We start from the raw sequence: 19,342 nt of genomic DNA on the forward strand, positions 1-19,342 counted from the left end.
AAATTCTGCCAGCCTGTGCCCTGCTTCATTTTGTACTCCAAGGCCAAACTTGCCTGTTAGTCCAATTCTTTTTTGGCTTCCTACTTTAGCATTCCAGTCCCCCATGATGATATGGACATCATTTTTTGGTGTTATTTCTAGAAGGTGTTGTAGGCCTTCATAGAACTGGTCAACTTCAGGCTCTTCAGCACCAGTGGCTGGGGCTTAGACTTGGACTACTGTGATGTTGAATGGTTTGTCTTGGATTCGAACTGAGATCATTCTGTCATTTTGGAGATTGTATCCCAGTACTGCTTTTCCTACTCTTTTATTGACTATGAAGGCTACTCCATTTCTTCTGAGGGATTCTTGCCCGCAGTAGTATACCTGATGGTCATCTGAATTAAATTCAACCATTCCTGTCCATTTTAGTTCACTGATTCCTAAGATATCAATGTTCAGTCTTGTCATTTCTTGTTTGACCACGTCCAGCTTGCCTTGATTCATAAATCTTAAATTCCAGGTTCCTATGGAGTATAGATCTTTACAGCAGCAGACTTTTCTTTCACCACCAGATACATCTGCAACTGAGTGTCCTTTCGGCTTCGACCCAGTTGCTTCATTCTTTCTGGTGCTACTAGTACTTGCCCTCTGCTCTTCCCCAGTAGCATACTGGACACCTTCCGACCTGAGGGGCTCATCTTCCAGTGTCATATCTTTTTTGCCTTTTGGTACTGTCCATGGGGTTTTCATGGCAAGGATATTGGAGTGGGTTGCCATTTCCTTCTCCAGTGGATCACCTTTTGTGAGAGCTCTCTGCTATGACCTGTCCATCTTGGGTGACCCTGCACGGCATAGCTCATAGCTTCATAGTTACGAAGCCCCTTCGCCACGACAAGGCAGTGATCCATGAAGGGGATGCAGGAATTACAAGAAGCCAACATGAATTTCACAAGAACAAATCCTGCCAGACTAATCTAATTTCAATTTTTGTTTAGCTAACTTCCCAAATGGAGTGTGGGAATGCTGTTGACATAATCTATCTAGACTTTAGCAAAGCTTTTGGCAAAGTGCCCCACAACATCCTGATTACCAAACTGGCAAAAAGCAGACTAGATTGTGGATCCACAATTGGCTGCAAAATCAGACTCAAAGGGCTGTCATCAATGGCGCCTTCTCAAACTGGGGCAAGTGGGGTTCTGTACTGGGAGTGGGACTCTTCAACATGTTTATTAATGATTAAGATGAGAAGTACAAGGAAATTTGCAGATGACGCAAAACTGGGTGGAATATCAAACACCCTGGAAGACAAAGATAAGATACAGGGTGATCCCAGTTGGCAGAGAGCAAATGAAGGAAATCCAGTAGAGACAAATGCCAAGTCCTCCACTTAGGAACAAGAAACCAATTGCACTGCTACAAGATGGGGAACCCTTGGCTCAACAAGACTGCAAATGAGAAGGATCTTGGGGCTCTTGTAGATCACAAGCTAAATATAAGCCAGCAATGTGACGCCATTGAAAAAAAGGGCAAATGCTATTTTGGGGTGCATTAACAGAAGTGTCACCTCCAAAATACGTGAAGTACTACTTCCACTATATTCAGCAGTATTCAGACTTCACCTGAAGTACTGTGTCCAGTTCTGGGAACCTACATTTTAAAAAGATGCCTAAAAGTTAGAAAGGGTACCAAGAAGGGCAACAAAGATGATTCAGGGACTGGAGGAAAAGCCCTATAAGGAAAGATTGAGAGAATTAAGCATTTACAGTCTCAAGAGAAGACTGAGGGATGATGTGATAGCACTCTACAAGTACCTAGAAACATAGAAACAGAGCAAGTCAGAAGGGGTCTTCTGGGCCATCTAGACTGACCCCCAGCTCCAGCCGGCTCCACTCATGACATGTCCACCATGTACATGTCCAGCTTGTCTTTGAACACCCTCACTGATGGGGCCTCAACAACCTCTTGTGGAAGCCCATTCCACACCCTCGGGGTCCTCACTGTCAGGAAGTGCTTCCTGGCATCCAAACTGAGCCTTGGTTCCCTGAGCTTTGCTCCGTTGGAGCGCGTCCTGCCTTCCTCTGCAGGGGAGAACAGGTCTCTACCCACCTCTGTGTGACATCCTCTCACATACCTGTATGTCGCCAACAGATCCCCTCGGAGTCTCCTCTTCTCCAGGCTGAAGAGACCAAGTTCCCTCAGTCTCGCCTCATACCCCTTCCCTTACAAATCGGCCAAGGTTGTCACAAAGAGGAAGGACAAGATCTCATTCATTCCAAAGTGTAGGACACGGAATAATGGACTGAAGTTAAAAGAAACCAGATTGAGAAACATAGAAATGGAGTGAGTCAGAAGGAGTCTCCCAGGCCATCTAATCTGACACCTGGCTCCAACCGGATCCACTAGCTGCATGTCCAACATATCCTTTAACATGCTCACTGATAGGGCTTCAGCCACCTCCCATGAAAGCCCATTCCATAGCCTTGAGGTCCTAACCGTCAAGGCATCCACCTCCAATCTTGGTTCCTTCAGCTTTGCTCCACAGGGGAAAAAGGGTCTCAACTCACCTCCATGTGACATCCCCTCACATACCTATATGTTGCTAAAAGATCTTCCTTGGAGTCTCCTCTTCTCCAAGCTGAAAAGACCCAGCTCCCCCACGCTCCCCTCATATGGCTTCCCCTGCAAACCAGCCACCATCCTTGTGGCCCTACACTGCATTGATTTTGACCTGGCTGTATCCTCCCTGTAATGCAGAGGCCAGAACTGAACACACTACTCCAGTTGCAGACACACCAGATTCATATGGAATAGTAGTAATACCCCTCTTGACCTAGAAGCCATGCTTCTGGGTATGCATCCAAGGGTGGCGTTTGCGCTCTTGACTGCCACCGCACACTGCTGACTCATGCTTAGCCTGCAGTTGACCAGCACCCGGAGATCCCTTTCACAAGGGCTCCTTTCCAGCTACTTGTCCCATTCCTTGTCCCATAGGACGCCCATTCCTATGCCCCAAGCGCAAGACCTTGCACTTACCCACATTGAATGACATCCTGTTGTCTCCTGCCCACTTCCATAGTCTGTCCAGATCCTTCTGGATCTGGAGCGCTTGATCCTCAGTTGTGGTGACTGCCCTCAATTTAGTATCATCTGCCAATTTGATCAGCCGGCTGGTCACCCCCTCTTCCAGGTCATTGATGAAAAGATTGAACATGATCAGTCTCAGGGCAGAGCCCTGGGGGACCCTGCACATCGCTGACCGCCATCCCGATGATTGCTGACTAATGGTTACCCTCTGCTTTTGGTCTGTCAACCACGTCCTAATCCATCAGAGAGAGCATTGGTCTTTCCCAGAACTCCTCAATGTCTCAACCAGGGTATCATGTGGCACTTTGTCAAACGCCTTGCTGAAATCCAGGTAAACCACATCCACTGCATCTCCTCCGTCTAGCTGGCTCAAAGCCTTGTCATAGAATTCCACAAGGTGATGTAGCTGTCAAAAGGGCACATGCTATTTTGGGATGCATTAATAGAAATATTAATATTCAAATCACTGGAAGTAATAGTTCCCCTATACTCATTACTTGTCAGATCCAATCTAGAATACTGTGTCCATTTCTGTGCACCAAGATTTAACAAAGATGCAGATAAATTACTAAGGGTCCAGATGAGGGCAACAAAAACTATCTAGGGCATGTGAGGAGAGGCTGAGAGAACTGGGCATGTTCAGCCTTGAGAAGAGAAGACTGAGGAGGGACATGATATCCCTCTGTAAGTACCTCAAAGGCTGTCACAAAGAGGAAGGTTAAGGTCTTTTCTTGCTGATACCAGAGTGTAGGGCATAGAATAATCAGTTCAAGCGGCAACAACCCAGATTCAGGCTGGACATCAGGAAGAGCTTCCTCACTGTCAGAGCAATATAACAGTGGAACCAGCTGCCTGGAGAGGTGCTGGGCTCTCCCACACTGGAGACATTCCAAAAGAAACTGGACAGCCATCTGAGTGGGATGGTGTAACTTGGTGTCCTGCACCAGCAGAGGGTTGGACCCAATGGCCTTCATGGCACCTTCCAACTCTACTATTCTATGACTCTATGATTCTACACTGTGTTTTTAAAGCTCTCCTTGGTGGTGCTTTTTATTCTGGTTTGTAAATATTTTACATTATTTTAATTCTGTTGTATTTAGGATTTTAATTTGTATGTGCAACTCAGGAAGTTAGCTTGTTGGGAGGCACTGAAGTGTAATAAATACACTGAAAACAAATAAAATTAATTAAACTTAGAAAAGCTTCCCTACACAAATGTGATTTGTGTCACAAAGAACATTAGCTGGTACCTTTGTTCCCATGTTTTGTTCTAAAGAAGGATACTTTACTCTCATAGCCTGCTACTGTGAAATGCTGGATTTCCTAACTGATTTCTGTAGGAATCCCTTCCATTTGAGGGGGCAGGAACCATCTGTGTTTTGTTTGAAAGAAAGCACTACTCAGTAGCCCCTTCACTTTGATTGTTCTTATGTCTTTTTTTACTAGGAAAGTTAAAAACCTTTGAAACAAGTGCATTATTCTCTTTTTACTGGAAAAATGCAAGAGCTTAACTCCCCTCGAGAATCCAGTGAGATTTCAGTGTGCACACCCCTGCTTGCAAATGTGCTGCATCAGTAAACCCCGGGCCATCCCATGCTTCACTGTGGATGGAGGAAGTCATTTTTTTCTCCTAAGTTTCATAGAGAGAACTTTCCACATTTTACTCCTGATAGACAAAGTTTTCTGTGGGCTATTATACAAATACAATAAAACACCCCATTTTCCCTAAAATTTAAATATTCAACCACCCAAACAACCTAAGCAATATTTAATACAAAACAGGCCAGTTAAACACCTGCCCACCTCCACGAAGCCATTAACTTCGCATGTGGGGAGGTGCTGCTGGCACCAGGAGGGCCTGGAGCAGGCGGACCATTTCATGGCACGGAAGGCCACTGGGCGGCCTTCCCCTTGCTGCCACCGTTTCAGGCTTTCCTCAGAAGAGGTCCCAGATGTTGGCCAGCATGCCTCGGGAGACTGATCGCCTTTGGGCAGCTGTTCTGTCAGGCATCACAGTCCCATGCTATTGATAGGTGAGTGTCCTTGAACTGGACTCAGAAATATACAGGCAGCCAATGCAAGCGGATTGGAATTGTCCTTATGTTCCAATCTTCTGGTCCCTGTTAGTGATTTGGCTGCTGCATATTGCAGGGGCTCCAGCTTCCAAACTGTCTTTAAGGACAGCCCAGGAGGACGGAGTTCAAGGACAGAGTGCAGTCCAGCAATCTACTTTACGGATTACTGAAGTCGGGCTGTCCTCATCCAGGCAAGGGCATTGTGCCACTGAGGCCACCTGGGACTCAAATGACAAAGAGGCCCAAGTCCCCCCGCAAGCTACACACCTCCTCCCTCAAGGGGAATACTGCCCCACCGGAACAGATTGAACATCCACCATCCCGTCAGAGGAATTGCCCGGCAGAAGCAGCTGAGCACCTGTTAGCCCTCCTCTGGTGTGTCCTCGGCCTCCTCTGATAAGAGAGGAGAAGAAATGGGGCTCCTTAGTATGGGCAGCTCCACCCACTTCAGGGCAAGCGATGAGTATCACTTGCCAGGTCAAGGCAGAAAGACTGGAAACAGCCAGTTCACTGATGTGGGCCCAGCAACAAGGCCTCGTTCATAAGGAGCAGCCTGCCCACAGCTTGAGAAGCACTGGCGTCAATGTTGCCTTCCACAGGAGTGAATGAGGGAATTGGGCCTTGGAGCCATTTCAAAACCATGTGTTCACTGGTCACATGAGAGAGGGGATGCTCTGGAGGGTAAGGTGTACAAGGAGGGCAGGGGCAGCCCTACCAGTCAACTTTTGCCAAAGGCCCCACACACACCTGGAGGCAGCCGGACAGCCAGCCGAGATCCACTCCCTCAGTGAGGAACAGGGCATTTGTGAGGAGCACTTGCTTGTCCGCCTCGGACAACAAACCGTCTTGAGCAGTTGCACTGGGTTCAGTGGGACTTCCTCCCAGGCCAGCACGTACATTGGACTGCAGCTTATGTCTGTCTCCTTAAATCAGGGGTCCTCAAACTTTCTCACCAGGGGGCCAGCTGAAAGCTGCCAGTGCTGGGGGTGGGCTGGAAAGGTGGTGCCGGCAGTGAGCGTGGGCCGGGGTGGGGGCGAGGCGCACAGCAAGGGGAGGCCAGGGGCAGGCACGGGCCGCGAGGCGGGAGATCGCAACCGCTGCCTCCCCACGCACGGGGCGTGGCGGGGGGTGCACACGTGGGCGCGCGCGCTGGCGGGCCCGGATGGGCGTGGCGGGCCAGATGCAGCCCCCAGGCCGTAGTTTGAGGACTCATGCCTTAAATGCACCTCAAAATGGTTACAAGATGCAGGGGTTTGGCTGTGGCATCTCCCTCTATTATTCACTGAGAGCTCCAGCATTTGCTTACACCATTTAATTAGTTCTGCGAAAGGATCTCCTGGTTAGCAAGCAACACAGCCACCTCTTAGCATGAAGTGAGCATGAGAGGACCCAGTCTGGTCCCCTGCAGATGTTGGCTGCTTCAGCTCCCATCAGCGGAAGCCAAAGTGCTGGGGTTGTAGTCCAACAGCTGGAGGGCACTGGGCCACATAGGGCTACCTGGTTCCCCTCCCTCCTGAGCTGTGCTCAAGGACCCTTCAGTTGACGGGCTCTGGCAGAAGGGACCTGGTACACCAAGCGCACGAGGTCTTGAAAAGGCCCGAGCCACACGCTCGCTGCGGGCAGTCCCACGCACAGGTCTGCTTTTCTGCTGGGCTCTGCAGTGGCTCGTGGCGTTTGCTGTGCCCTTCCCTCCCTGCGCACACATGCGCACGCAGGCATGGCGGGGGAGAGACGAGACGTGAACACAAGCAGAGGCCTGTTTCCTCTTGTGGCCACCCGCCACATAACTATGGTGCTTGTCTGTGACTTGGCAGGAAGTTTAAAGGTTAAGCCTTTTAATTTTCCTGTTATTTTAGTGTTTAATTGATTTTGATTGGGGTTTTAGTATATCATGGTGGGATGCTGTGGGGCTGCTCTGTTCTATTTATTGTAAGCTGTCCCAAGACGTTCTGTAGGGGATGGGATAGAAAAGCGTTGAATGAATGAATGAATGAATGAATGAATGAATGAATGAATGAATCCATTCTTGACAAGGCGACTAGCAGGTAGCTGGAGTAGCAAGCCAGAACAGGACTGACATCCGAGACAGGCTCATGTGCCAAGTGCCCACATCCCAGCAGCGTCCAGCAGATCCCCCTAGACTTGGTCCTCCTCCTCCCCACTGTAGCCGGTGTTTCTCCTTTTCCCTCTGGCTGGGCAAAGGAGGATGCCCCCTTGCTTCCAGGCCAAGCAAGCAGTGGGGAGTCATGTTGGGGAAGAGGAGGGGAGTTGAAAAGCTGGTGGCCGTGGTGGGGAGACAGTGGGCTTGCGGGGAGAGCATGAGGCCCACAGTGGTGGTGGTGCTGCTGGTGCTTCCCAGTAGCCTGGGTGCAGCAAGCTTCTTGCCTGGCATCTGAACAAGAAAGGCACTGTCGACTGTCTCTTGTGCACAACATCACAGGTACTCAAAGGATAACGAAATGGCTGGTTGCCTTTTTGAAATGGGCGGCAGCCTTCCTTAGGACCTCTCTCTTGCAGAACCGAGAACCTGCAGGTCCTTTGTAAGGCAGTGAAATGCTGCAGAGATGAGTCGCCAGCAGCAAGTTCGATTTGGGGCACAGTCCTAGGCATGTTTAGATGGGAAACCATCCAACAAGTCCCAGCATGCTGTGCAGGATGGCACTCACAGATTTCTTCATAGGCTACCAAATCGCTGGCTCCACAGGGGAGAGAACCCTTTTCCTTCCTGCAGTGTGCACATCATTTTTCTAAGAGAAACTATTCTGCTCTTTGGGAGTCGGAAAAGAAAGGCCATACAATCGGGGAATGCTGCATCACAGACACCCTCCTCCAAAAATGGGTTTGCCCTCCCATTTGGCAGGCTTACATGGCCAGGTGCTTTTGACTGCAGCCACAGTCATTCCCAGCCAGATGACAGCTGGTGGGCGTTGCAGTCTGGCACATCTTGATGGCACTGGCCTGAAGGAGGCTGCCCCAGAGAAGCCCTGAGTGGCCCCCTCGCCCAGTCTGCTGGTCTGCCCCAGAGGCGGTCTCCCCGCCCTGCCCACTTCAGCCCAGGAAGCCCGTCCCGTCCGTCCACTGATCTGAAGCTGTTGAATGAATGGTCTCTCTTGTTGCGTCTCTGTGCTAATAGCTCTTTGCCATTGTTTTGCGCATCTGAAGCCCTCTGGTGGACCATAGGCGGTGCAAAAGGGTGAGTTTAGCTGCCTGCCGGACTGTTTCTCTTCCATTCAAAGTCTCTCTCTCTATATATCTCAAGATATATAGATCTCTCCCTTTCTCTCTCTCCTCTGTCCTTGCCCTGCCCTTGCTTTCTGCTTGCTTGCATGGGGGCTGCAGCTGAGATGATATCCATGAGTTGCACATTCATCAAATTCTCTCTGGAACAAAAAGCCCGTGCCAACTAACTTCTGTTATGGTTACTAACTCTGCTGCTTTGAACGACTGCAGTAGGCGCTACAGGTGCATGAAGGGCTGGGATGGAAGACAGGCAGGGAGGAGCCTGGGCATTCCATCTTGGGGCATGCTGGTCAGTGGGGGAGGAATTGGCGGCTGCTTCTCCCAGCAGCAGCCCCTCTGGCAGTGTTGTGTCTCCAGTGCCCAGCAGCATCGGCTTTTGTCAGCAGTGGGACCCCGAGCTCTTGCAAAGGGCCCTGATGGCTCGCTTGAACTGGCATGCCCTCTCCGGCAGGAGGGCCAGGCTGGTCTGGGCTTAGGGCGTATCCCCACTGAGGAACCCAAGGGTCAGGGCCGGGGACGGTTACTGCTGCTTGCTTACTGGGCAGGGAGGAGGTGGCAGGGTGACCCCTGCTCTGGGTCAGGAGGGGAGAGGGATTGGCGGCACCAGCCTCTCTGTTGGCAGGCTGTGGAAGCAGGGGCATTGTCCAGGCATCTGAGAGGTCTATAGGACACAAATTTGCATAACATTTACATATGTTGATTTACATATCTATAGGCAAATATTGAACCGGTAAGGTTGATTTAAATTTCACAGGAGGCAGAACCAGCCAATTATTTTTTTCATCAGAATAATCTCAGATCAAATGAATTCTTCAACTAGTGGAAAAAGGGAGCTTTCCTAAGCTTTCCTGAGATGCACAGAGACATAAGGCTGTGTGGAAAAGGTTAGGGCTTCCCTCTCCGACTGCTGTCCTCCTCAGAAATTCTCCCCTGCAGGCCAGTTCAGTTCAGAGCGAACCCTCCCATTGCATGGTCCACAGGAAACGGATCTGGGGCTTAGTCCCTTGTGTCCAGCCTTTGCCTCTGTCCTTCCTGGGAGTTGGCCGTTGTCCCTGCCCACAGGGGTTGAAGACCCCAGGCCCTCGGTGGGGGTCCAGCCCATGCAGCTTTGCCCTGCATGTCATGCACCACCAACTTGGCAACGCGAAGAATCCATGTAGGGAAGCTCAGGAGTGCTGGCAGGCAGACTGGGTTTAAATGTCTGTCTGGGAAAGGTCTCTGAGCCCTTTGCTAAAGATGCAGAACAAGGCTGGGCTGGGAAAACCAATGGGCAAGACCTCAGATCGGGTGCTTTCCATGTGTCTGGTGAGGCCAAAGAAGCCCCACTTTGTGGGTAGAAGCCCCTGGGTTCAAAGCCAGCATCACCCTCCAAACAGCCCTCGTCTGGTATGCATTTTCCCAGGAAAAGGTTCCTCCAGCTGGACCTCCCACAACTATGGCTCATCAAGCAGCTTGTTCTTGGGCAAAAGGAAGGGCCCGTCTCTTCAAAAAGTAGATGTTTAGTTTTAATTACATGCTCATTTAAACTGGTGGTGAGGTCCAACACTGCGCTGGCGGGAAGAGCCTTTTGTTCCACCAAAGCCTTCAAGCACATTCGCTCAGCTGACAAAGCGGGGCACAGCGTGCCTTCCCCACGAGCACAGCTCTGTCCACTGGCACCCCCTGCATGGCCCCTGCCAGGGTGCCCCCCGCAGTCCCTCCAAGGAGGGTCAGTCCACTCCGTTTCCCTGAGGGGGAACGGCCCCAGAGCAGGGGAGGGGGGCAAGCCTATATTTGTGTCCCTTGCCGACCTACAACTGTCCCTGCATTTTGGACTGTATGGACTGCAAAGGAATGTGCCGGTTAGGAAGGCTCCCAGCTAGGGAAGGAGACTACCGTAGGCTTCCACCACACGGACACATTTAAAGTAACTTAAATTAATGTGTTTTGACAACAACATGATCCTTTACGAAGCATGGCAAAATCCAGGTTTCCTGGTCCTGGTGCTGTGGCACAGATAAGGGGACACACACAACTCCTTTTTTATTGTTAAGGATCAAGGTGCTGGCAACATCTCTCGCAGAGACATTGGGAGAAGCAACAAAACAAATCACAAACTCCTGGTCTCCATTCCTTCTGTTTCTAGATACGATCTGTCTGTGGCTGTTCCACCCAAAAGAACCCCAGAATCGACAGCTCTGGGGAGCCTGACACCTGGGGTCACATCTTCCAGCGTGTGACTCCTAGTAACGGTAGTGGTGTTAGGCCCTTTGGCACTTGTGTGTGCACTTCCCACCACATGAACTGTCTTAATATCCAAGATCCTTTGGGCAAAGCTGGGGACAATTAAATCCGTATAAAATGCTATGAACATGGAGGGTTCTGCCTTGTTCTTCTAAGTTCTTTGGACTGAAGCCCTCTCTCGGTGCTGGTGGGGGCATGCTTCTTACCACATCAGAGCCGTCCTGACAGGACTATCTGCAGGAGCATCATCTTTAGGAAGACCAGGTGGCATCCCTGCTTTGTGCACATGTTACACGAGTTGTGTCTGTGTGTGTGTGGTGGGGGGTGCTCCATGATTTTTGGGCCCCAAGGAATTCATTTGATTCGTACCACTAAACGAGCTGCAGATATATGTGGATAGAGTGCAGGCTTCCTCTTTTATAGCACACCTTATCAAGAGCTGTGTGAGGTTACACTGGGCTGTTCAAAGAACCTTTGCTTTATTGACAGATGGTTCCATTCATTTCATATGTTCGGCACCCTTCATCAAGGTACCTCTGGTCTCCCCACCCTCCTTCCTCCTCCAACTGTGCAGTAAACCTTCTGTTTTTTCGCTTCTGGGAGCCTCCTCTTTTCCCAAGATATTCTTAGAGGCTGTAAAATCTCTGCCCTGGACTTAGGAGCATGTGCCCTTCTCTTGGTCCTCTTTCTGGCCTTAGAGACGCTGCTGATGACTTCAGACCCAGCTGCAGTTTGAAGCCTCTCCATTAAGGCAGAGTCAGAGAAACTTGCAAGGCAAATGGTCAGCCAGAGAAACACAAGCGACCACAGTAGGAGAGCTTGGAAGCCAGGCCAAGCCCTCCATGGGCTGATGAGACAATTGGTCTGATCCAGAAGGGTGCCTAGAGAGTGCAGAGCCCATAGCTGGAGCCGAGTGCTAAGCAGGAGAAGACTTAGGAAGGGGAAAGCAGGAGCAGGTGGTGTGGTTGGGTTGGATGAAGCTGCACCCACGCAGCCATAAGCCTTTGAAACGCCATTGGGCAGCCAACTGGTTTTCTTTGGAAGGACTCCTGTGGACGGCTCTTGCTTGTAGTGACTCTTTCTGTCCCATGTGTGAGACTTAGGATCCTGTTTTAAATTATACAGTGGCTCTTTGTTCCTGTGGGTGAAGCGGGGAGACACCATTAGGGCCTTCTGCAACTTGACAAGCTGATAGAAGGGCTGGAAGGAAGTGATGCTTTAATGTGACTAGCAAGGAAGGGCCATCAGACCTCGGAAAGAAGAGCACCAGCAGCTTTGCATTGGCCACCAAGGCACAAGCGGCTATATAATGGTCAGAATCTGCTGGTAGATTTGCAATAGATAGCCAGAGATTCCCAGCTCTCAGTTGCTTAACAGTAGCAATAATCCCACTTAAAATTAGTCTGCTGCAATGGAAAGAGAACTTGAAAACTGCATTTTGGGACTGGAGGCTGAGATGTACCAGAAGGGTCCAGGTCCTTCTTTCTTGTACTTGGCTCCAGCTGGAAGATCTCTGGGCCCTGGGGTGCAAGTAGCTCCTGCAAGGATGAGGTCCATCTTCATTGACACAATTTGTGCATCTCTTGTCTTCACATTTTACATATATAGACATGCCATCAAGACACCTCAGACTGGAAGGGATTGCAAGAAGCATTGGAAAAGGTCTGCAGAAACCCCATGCTTCTAAAGAATTTGGAGGGAGCTTGTTCTGATTTAGAAATCCCTGTGGCAAAAGTAATTCCACAGGGCATAAGCTGCCTGGGCATCCTGCAAGTAAAACCACAGTGCCTTCTGTCCCACATTGGGCAGTCCGGGGAGGGAGAGGAGGTATGGCTGGAGATTTGCATGGTGAGGCTTTACGGCTTCCTCGCATGGATCATACCTGCCCACGGCTGCCCACAGCATTCAGCTAGCGGGGGCTTCTGCTTGGAGCTGCCTTGGCCGGGGCTGGCTCTGGGCCACCGGCTGCTCTGCTCCGCTCCCCTGCCGAGGCCACACTCCCCACTGCCACCACATAGCCAGAATGGGACTGCTCTCCAGCTGATATGAGGGATCGCACAGTTTTCACACAAAGCCTCTGTTCCTTATTTATCTGTTCATTTCTGTAAAGCATTTACATACCGTTTGATTAGCATAATGCTCTCAGAACAGCTTGCACAGTGTTTGATTCTTCCTTTGTTTTCAGTGGAGCACTCCTGGTCCTAGAATGGGGTCCTGGTGAGGCCCAAAACCAGGGCCTTGCCCAGGGCGTCACTCGTGTGTGTCTGCCCTGTCTGAGCCCAGCAAAGTACAGGATCGGGTCGCGGCGGGGGGGGGGGGGAGGCATGTGGACAGGGCAAAGAGGAGTGGCAGGCAGCATCCCACTGGGCCCCAGCCGCCACCGCCACTCCTGGCAGCCTCTTCCTTCAAGCAGAGCAGAGGTGCACTTGCCTAGTCTGGACAAGGCCAGTTCTGCTCTGGGAGTAGTGGATTATGGGAAACAGTACTCCTGCTTTGTTTCTGCTTCAAGGCTGAGTGCCTCCCATATTTCATTTCCCAGCTTTTTGCGCTGCTTCCAGTGTGGGCCATGCAATTCTGTCTTTCTGTTTGTCAGGATATTTCCTCCAAGTCCTGCCTTTTTATTTGCTAGAGAAGTCCAGCACTGGATCAGAGCCTGTGTGGATCCTGCAGGGAGGTGGAAGTGATTCCTGGGAGAGACCCGCAAAAGAGGCTGCTGGGATGCTGCAGGATTTGACCTTGGGAAACCAAGCTGACCCCAGACCCAGAAAGCCATGCAGGCAGGCAGGAACCAAGAAGGGCAGACAGCAGCGAGTCTGGGCAGGCAGAAACCATGGAGAGCCAGAAAGGAGGAGAGGCTGTGGCTCAAGGAGCATGTTTGGCTTCATGTGGAAGATGAGCGAACGAACGCCTGGCACATTAGAGGGAGCCTTGCAGGGCCCTCTGTCTTGAAAGGGGCGGGGGTCACTCCAGTCCAGTCCTCAAGAGGTCCCTGCCCTCAGCTCTGCAGCTGATGGACCTGACAAACAGTGGGTCCAAGGAAATCGTGTTTCGTGCATGGTCCATGTCAGGTTTCCAAAGTAATTTTGTTCCATTTGCCTCTTTCAGGAGCGGGATGCTTTCGAAGCACCAATCTGTGTGTTAAGTTGCAGGCCACTCACTCTGGGTGGGCCTCTCTCTCCCCGGGCCTCTCTCTCTTTTTGCTTTGCAACTCAAATGAGAGATCTGGAAAAAGGGAGGAGCCCACATTGCCTAAATTTCCCACCGACCATTACTGCTCTAAGAGCAACAGGTAACTGATTCCAAAACCCCACCGTGGGGTCCACCTTTACTCTTCCCTGTCTCTTTCTGGCCTTCCGCATTGTCCAAACTGGTTTTGCTGTTGCCTCCATCCGGCATTTCTTTGGCTGGCCGTTTTGGGGTCAGCACTGATGTGACAGCTTTGCAATGTGCTGTTTACTCACTCAGCCATTCTCTGCTCTTACAAACATTTTTTCCTAAATAAACCCAACTCATTTGCTCAGAAAATAATCATTGGGAATATGTGTGAGGTGGGGAGGGAGATAACTTGGTGCACAGCTGCCACTTGCGGCTTGTCAGGGTTTCTGCTTCTTCCATTGCTTCTGCACATGATGTAGCCTCCTTGGCAATCTTTTGAATCAGCAAGGCATTTCCTGCTTGTTCCGGGCAAGTGAGGGGCACATGTTAGGCTGGAGAGGCCGCCTTGTTTGTGGCAAGCATCGCGCCAGAAGTCGAGAGAGCTCAGCACAGCGCTCCTGCGAGCTGTGGACGAAGCCTGCAGTCTGCAGGGGATGTGCCGTGTTTCTGCTGCACCTTGAAGTGATTAGGGGGAGGGAGGCACGGAGCACGTTGCCCAGGGCAACGGCAAGGCATCCTGCGGCCCCAGGCAAAGACGACACTGCCCTTTCCTACACCGGGTACAGGAGCTGCCTGGATTGGTTGCGAGGGTTCAGGTTAATCTTGGTGATGGGATCAGCCCACCTGAGGCAGAGGCCAGTTTGGTCGGCCAGGACTGGCCTTGCTCTCCCACAGAGGGAAGCAGCTGGGGCTGCCTCCAGCCCTGCTGCTCAAAGCGGTGGCTCCTCCCTGCCAAACGGTGTGGCCAGCTTGGACTTTGCTTTCTTTTGGCAACAGACCCATGTCCCGTATTGGGCTCAGCTCATTCTGGGCTTGAAAGCTGGTTTCTAATACTGAGGTCATCTCCATGCTGCACATGCTGATGCCTAAATGTACAAAGGTGGGAAGCCCCTCAGCCCATCCATTCCAGACATTTTGACTAACCAAGGTCTACATATGAACCTGGTCGCCTGGCTCTTACTCCTGTAAAAGCATCCTCTAATGAGCCTTGCACATGTCACTTTGGCCATAAGTTCCAGGCTGTTCAATTAGGTTTATTCACAGTACAACATGGAGGGGGGCATTTTTGTATCCTCCTTCATTTTGCAGAAATAAATGTGCAAATGGCCCTTGTCCGCAATTTCTAGTAACTTTGGGAGCTTGGCCTAGCAGAGGCCAAATGCGTACCCTTGGAGGCACATATCTGAACACGTCAGCTAGCCTGCCGATGAAGCCCCTTTGCATTACAGAGGATCGGAGGCCCTGTCCTGGGTGTGCCCGCTCACTCTGATGGTCATCCAATTTGACCCCAAATAAGGGTGGGCCAAAGGTGGCTTTATAGATTTTTCAGACTTCAGCTCCCAGAAGCCCTTGCCAGTGTGGTCAGTGATCAGGAATGCTGGGAGCTGAAGTCCAAACCACCTGCAGGTTTACTTTCTGCCCACCACAAACACATGCAATGACGAGTGAAGCAGTTTCCTGGGCTTTTCCTGGCACGGCAAAGCTCTCCTCGGTAGCGAGTGACTTAGAAGGCTTTGCAGGATCAGGTATTATTTATCGGGGTGGGGGCTGTGCATGAGCTGATTTAGGCCCACGTCCACCCCAAGCAGCGCCCAGTGCAGGACGGGTGTGGGCAAGGCAGCAAGAGGGAGAAGGCTGATCTGAGCACAGGAGCAGCTTGCAGGATGGATAGAAGCAAAAATAAAGGCATTCTGCTTTGAGTGAGTGAGCAGTGGAGGTGCAATTCCTTTAGAAGGTTATTCCAAAGGTGAGGAGCCACCACACAGAGGGCCCTGTTCTATGTACTCAGTAGCCTAACTGATGTTGTGATGGGGAAGAAAAGATTGCAAAACATGGGGCGGGGGCAAAGAATTGTCGCTATAAAATGGGAAGTCTGCGAATGTTCAGCATTTGCTACTAAGGTCTAGAATTTGTTGGGAGGAATCTAATCAAAAATAGGGGATTTCTGGGTGGGTGGGTGGGGCAGGGTACCCTCTAGTGCTGTGCCTCTGTCCCATCACTGAACTCTGGTTATGGTTCCATCAGTGGAGCATGTTTAGGAGGAAGAAAGATACTTCATTCTATTTTGACCTTTGTGCTGCTTGTGCCTTGGGTCATCAGGAAATGAAATGCAATACATTTTAATTCAGCATGCAGATTTATTTTAAAATAACTGGGAAGAGGTTGATAATTAACAGGCTCAAAGCAAGCCCAGAGTAGCTATGCAACCCTTCCCTCGCTTGAAATTTTCAGTTGGAATTCCCTTTTGGCACTGGGGTGGGGAGAACCCTCCCCAACCAAAACCAGCTGATGTCCAAATGATCTTATTCTACCTGAAGAATTCTCTTCATTTGCTACTCGGGTCTTACCATGACCATAGAACGCTTGTAAATGGTTGTACAACAGGATGCTGTTTCAGACAAACATCAAGCTCTTCCCACTCTGCAAGGGATGGAGATGATTCATTAGCCAGTCCCCCTCAAAAGCCCAGAACCGCATCCAGCTGTGCTCTGGCACATGCAGCCAGCCGACCCAGGTGGTGCTGAGTGTCGCCCTTGCCTAAGTCATATTTCCTGTTCAGTGGGACTGGATTAGCCCCGGGACTGGCAATCTCTGCAGCTCTCCCTTCCTCACTTAAGGCACTGATGGACAGAAGGGAGAATCCTTGCAAAGCCCACTTCTGCAGCGTGTGAACACTGACACGGAAAGGCGTGCAGGGCACACTAGAAAGGGCCGCTGGAAACCCTGGCTGCTTGGCCGGGGGATGTCCCGAGGGTGGTTAAGCTCTCCAAATTGACCTTCCCTCCATTACGTGGCATTTAACTGTCCGTCTCCACGCAGGTCAGCCCTCCCGGCTTGTGTGTGTGTTGCTTGCTTGTTTGTTCTTTGTCATCATCACTTAGGGCCGAGAAAGGGGTTGGCGCCAGTGTGCTGGGGGGTGGGGGCACCTGCATGCCTGCCCAGGCAGTGGCGGAGGACCTGTCCCCGTGCAGGCCGTGCATGCAGGCAAGAAGGGGGGGGGAGCATGGCTGGCGCCCCCTGTGCCCCACAGAAGGGCCCTGTCAGCATGGAGTCTGCATGCCTTAGCATGTGCTCGCGTGGGCGCCGCCAGCTTGTACAGGGGGCAAATGTCCTGGCTGGCAGCCCTGGAATAGGCAGGGCTCTTGTATGGCAGTGGCCGGAGCGCAGCGGGGGCCACATAGGCACTGCATGGAAGCGCATGTCCCCATGCGCTCCCGTGGCGTCTCGGTGTAACTTCTGCGTGGCCTCAAAGGTCTGCTAGATGCTGCATCCATGGCCACAGCCCGGGGGCCCCTCACCTGGATGCAGAGGCAGGGCCCACTCAGCTCGCGTGCCAGTCGAAGAAGTAACAAGGTGGATGTTTCATCGTTGGGCAGAAAGGAAGGCCAGGACACTGCTGGCCACACTGCCTACTGCTGACTGCAGCGGGTTATTAGGAGAAAAGGAAGTGGGATGAGTAGACCTCCAGACGATATTTTATTTCCCATTAGTCCTCGATGACTTGCTCAGGCTGCTTGACAAATCTCCAACAAGACAGTCCTGTGCCTGCCTACTCAAACGTTAGTCTTGTTAAATTCAATGGCGTTTACACCCAGATCTGTAGGATATAATCCTATGCAAGACTAAATGAGAAAAATGCCACACAGTGGCATTAAAATCATGTTGCTGGTATCCCCAGCAGAGCTGGCCAGGGCAGAGTGGCCATTGCAGAACATTTTGTGCCTAAGCATGCAAAGAATTGCAGACTTAATCTCTTCAGGAGTTAGGGAGCTAAGCTTCTGAGCAGCTTGTCTGAAGCAACCTAGTCTGCTGCTGCCTAAAGTAAGCTCTTTGTTACCCAGAGAGGAGCTTTCTTGCCCTTCTGTCACAGGGAAGGTCCCTGTGAAGGCATGGAGCCCCTCAAAGTCCTCTGGCAACAGAAGGTGCTCCAGTGGAAAGGCTCCTATACCCTAACCCTAACCCTGTCCACATGGTTCAAATTTGCCTGTTGTGGTAAGCACCAAAACCTACACCTGATTCCTGCATAACAAGAAGAGTGAAAATTTCCCCATGGCTTCTCATGACAGCATGCATCACCATTCTGAATACTTCATTAACAGCAGGGGCACACCATGGCTTGTTGTTATGTGAGAATTCTGCAAGGGTGAGTTCGTGGTATGATTGGCAAGCCACCTAAAACCTGTGGGTTGCTCTAGCGTTGCAGATGGCTTGTCAGCCACCCCAGCAACCCAGCTGTCCCGGGTTTACCCATGATGAAAAACTAGAGTGCATTGTGAATATCCACTGTATTGGTCACCTTCACAACAAGAAGCCCGCCATGAAGCATATTCATGGTGGCTTCTTGTGATGTGCAAACTAGGCCCAAGATTCTTTGCTCATCCCCCTTACATGATTCATCTGCTGCATCAGACTGATTTGAATAAGGCCTTTTTGTTCAGAAACACAAAGAGAAAACAGGAACTTGTGTTTCATCTTTAAATGACTGTGCATCCTTTGAGTACACTGTTGTCATCAGGTTTTTTAATTTCATTAAATTATTAGCATGGTATTATTAAAGATTAGCAAAATGAAAATAATTGAAGAAAATAATGTAGGTGATTTTATTACATCACATGGTTTCCTTTTATTTTTATTTTTATTTTGTCTTTTCAGAGTGAAAGAATTGAAAAAGGCCAAGGAACTTGAAGTGAGAGAAGGCGGCAGCATCCCATAGCAATGTGGCACTGCTTTTCAGACTGTTTTCATTTTCTGTTTTTAGCAGAAACATGCAACAACAATTACAAAAATGATTTAATTATTTAAAAAAAAAGAAACTGACTGCAGTGCTGAGAATATCGGCTGCAGGATTTTAATGGTAATGTTTCATCATTACATTTGCACTTTCATGGACAATTTTTAATTTGTTCAGCAAGACATCTTGGAACTCAAACCTTTGGTTGGATCATGGGGGGGAAAGTGACACACCCGGAAGGAGTTTTCATGAGTTGCTTCGTTCCTCTGAAAAACGAAATACAAAAACACACAAAAAAGAGAAGCAATTACTTATCCTTTTCATATAGGGCTGTATTAAACAAAAACGACGTGTGGAACTGTACAAATATTATACCAAAAAAAAGCAAAACCCCCACAATCCAAGAATGCTATTCTTGCACCTGTCAATCATCTCCAAGACCTGGAAATGTTGGGATTCTCCTTGGAAAGTCTTTGATCACCTTCCATCTTGCTTGGGCCTGTCCCTCCTCCCATCTCCTTTGCACTTCTGTCTTTCTGTTCTTCATCTAAATTACTTTCTACAACACAATTTAATGCAACTTTTTAGATCTGCTGGTTTTCAATACATCTTGTGGGAGTTTTTCCAGAAA

At 50.2% G+C, this 19,342-nt stretch overlaps 1 protein-coding gene across 1 annotated transcript in view; it reads left to right on the forward strand.

Moving 5' to 3' along the window:
• Window positions 1–19,342, forward strand: part of CAMTA1 (calmodulin binding transcription activator 1) — a 698,809-nt gene extending 679,467 nt beyond the window's left edge. The window contains exon 21 of the mRNA XM_044420870.1: window positions 18,633–19,342. Within this exon, the coding sequence (XP_044276805.1) occupies window positions 18,633–18,693 (61 nt within the window). The 3' untranslated portion in view covers window positions 18,694–19,342. The remainder of the gene's footprint in view (window positions 1–18,632) is intronic.

The sequence above is a fragment of the Varanus komodoensis genome, unplaced genomic scaffold, assembly GCF_004798865.1.
Source record: "Varanus komodoensis strain SLA01 unplaced genomic scaffold, ASM479886v1 scaffold111, whole genome shotgun sequence".
NCBI classification, from domain to species: Eukaryota; Metazoa; Chordata; class Lepidosauria; order Squamata; family Varanidae; genus Varanus; species Varanus komodoensis.